Source organism: Penaeus vannamei, chromosome 9 (genome assembly GCF_042767895.1).
Source record: "Penaeus vannamei isolate JL-2024 chromosome 9, ASM4276789v1, whole genome shotgun sequence".
NCBI classification, from domain to species: Eukaryota; Metazoa; Arthropoda; class Malacostraca; order Decapoda; family Penaeidae; genus Penaeus; species Penaeus vannamei.
The window spans coordinates 32,266,538-32,269,037 of record NC_091557.1 but is presented as its reverse complement, the minus strand read 5'-3'; the positions used below and the strand labels follow the sequence as shown (position 1 = coordinate 32,269,037).

Sequence of the window (2,500 nt, the reverse complement as noted above, 5' to 3'; positions counted from 1 at the left end):
ATCGCTGCCCTCTGATTCTAGCACTATGGTTCCAAAACTTTAGTCAGGCACAATTTTTGAAGCTCTGTCCCTCTATCTCCACACCCTTGAATATTTCACATGCAAAAACTATATATATATTTGTAGTAAAATGCTCACCATTCCTTCAGGGGCAATTGTAACCCATTCAGGGTATACTTTGGTTCTAAAGGACTGCATAATGACAAGTCAGATGATACTTAATTTGAATCAGAGAAAAAGCAAAAAATTCTTTTGAACACTGCTCCAAGAATTTATTATATCTCTTGGCTGTATATCATTTTCCATAACTTTCAAATGGCTAAAAGTGTAAGATAGCTCATAAAAATGTTCCTAGATATTATTGAAAAGGTAATAAATAATAATAATGTTGGCAACTACTACACTTGCATTACCTCATTGAAGAACACATGGAAACTTCATAATATAGTAATTCTTGTTTAACGAATTTTGGCGGTCTTGCTATCACACCCCTTGCCCTCCTCACTTCACAGGCTAGCCTCATCTGGAAGTACAACCCTAACCCAAAATTTGGTGCCAGAACCAAAAACTAACCTCAAACTAAAGAAGACACGTTCAACTAAACCTGTTTTTACCTTACCTTTTTTTTATCTTACAACTGGCCTATCCTAACCTAGTCTTGAATCGATCTGATCTGGCCTTCTCGGCATAAAAATTTATCTTTAATGCTAGACAAAATGAAATCCCATTTGTTTCCTCAATTTCCAATTAACAAAAAAGTAAGGAAATTTTGGTACTAAGATGAAAATTTAAATTTCACTGGAAAAAAGAAACTACTGGTTTGCATATCTGCTTAGAAATATGGCCTAAAACTTAAATTTCTTAAAATAACCATGTTGCCAACACAAATTTTAAAAGTAAAATGAAAAAAACTAAATTTTTAATAAAAAATTGTATCTATGCAATCTTATGTAGATAAAATCAATATCAACATTTAAACAAATGGGAAAAAAACCCTATCAAAATATATACACACTAATTTAACCATCAAAAGGATCTACTAATGCTTAATATTCATAACATCTGAACTAAACCTGTGCAATTTTCACATTCTGGGATCAACTTGTGTTCTCACAGAAGTCTACTAATCAATACCAATGTTCTGCATCCACTAATTACTCATTTCAGGTATCGCCACTGCTCACACACGGCAAGATATTAGTCCCTCCACAAAATACTTCATATCTAAAGTATGTCTATGAACATCAAAGCACATGCTACTAATCTGCAACAGAATATTCAATCACAAGGACCTACTCAACAGAACATCCTATCATAAGCACCCACTATAAACTAACACTGGCACAAGCACACACTGCAACTGCTCAACTAAACACACATACCCAATGAAACATTACATCCAGGCACCAGCTCCCCTGCAACAGACCAGCCCACCCCAGCAAGTCAAGGGAGAACTTCCTATTTCAGATTCCTTTGTTGGGCTGGATCAATACAGCATCAGGGAGCCCAACAATTGCCCCCCCCTTTTCAAGTTGTAACTAGTCCCCCAGCCTTCCTTCAGCCCCTCACCAGGACCCCAGCTTGAGTCCTTAGATCCTCGGGGAATGCCCAGAGCCGAGTCCTCTTCTTCCCCAGGTCGCCAGGGTAGGACGCCTTCTTAGGGCCTGGTATTGATCTCGTCCTGGGGTTTCCTGCTTTAAACTGTACCCAAAGGAAGCCCAACCTGCATACCCATAGGCCAACCCCACACAACTGCCCTCATGCCCACTCCCCCCTTGGCCACCGGGGGGAGCAGCCAGGAAAATAAGCCCGACTCGTCCGCCGCGATCGCCTCCATGACCACCCTGCTCGTCCACCCCTTGCCTTTCTTACTCACAGTAAATTCCCCAGAAAATATGCCGTCGCCCCGTGACTCGCACAGAGCAAGACAGTGCAAGGCCCAGACGCCACGATAGGGGCGTCCAGCCAAGAGTCACGGCAGCCTGCACGAAAGGACAGCTTTTGAAAACGAGCGACCACCTCCGAGAGTCAGACTCGGGGCCTTCCCTGCGACCCAACAACACTCACCATTCGGGTCAGGAATCAGCAGGGTCGTGATATTCTGCTGATTCTGCGTCATGATGCCCTGCTGGATGATTCCTTCTAGTCCGAGATGTAGTCGGGGGCCCGGCAGACGCCTTCCGAGGCTCGCAAACAGGCCACTGAAAAACAACAACACTCCGTCCACCGTCGGCCGAGGCCTAAAATGGCGAGAGCATCACTCCCTTTTCGCACCGAACATCCGCCTCGCAGCTCCTACATCTCGGCCTCTCTCGCTCCTCTCGCAAGCTCACATGCATCCAATATATTCCCGCGACAGATAAGTAACTCAGAGAGGGCGCTGGAGGGCTAAATCGCAGCACATTCCCCCACACTCTTAAGGAGGAGAGCGGCCGTATGATCTTGGCGGTGGGAACAAAGCTCGCCCTCTGATTGGTCAATACATGTCACGTGGTACGGG

At 44.1% G+C, this 2,500-nt stretch overlaps 1 protein-coding gene across 1 annotated transcript in view; it reads right to left on the bottom strand.

Annotated features, from left to right (window-relative positions):
- The window catches only part of LOC113809925 (transcription factor Dp), a 55,786-nt gene extending 53,310 nt beyond the window's left edge, over nucleotides 1–2,476 (bottom strand). Inside the window, exon 1 of the mRNA XM_070125563.1 lies at nucleotides 2,068–2,476. Coding sequence (XP_069981664.1) covers nucleotides 2,068–2,119 — 52 coding nt within the window. The 5' untranslated portion in view covers nucleotides 2,120–2,476. The remainder of the gene's footprint in view (nucleotides 1–2,067) is intronic.
- Nucleotides 2,477–2,500: the final 24 nt, after the last annotated feature.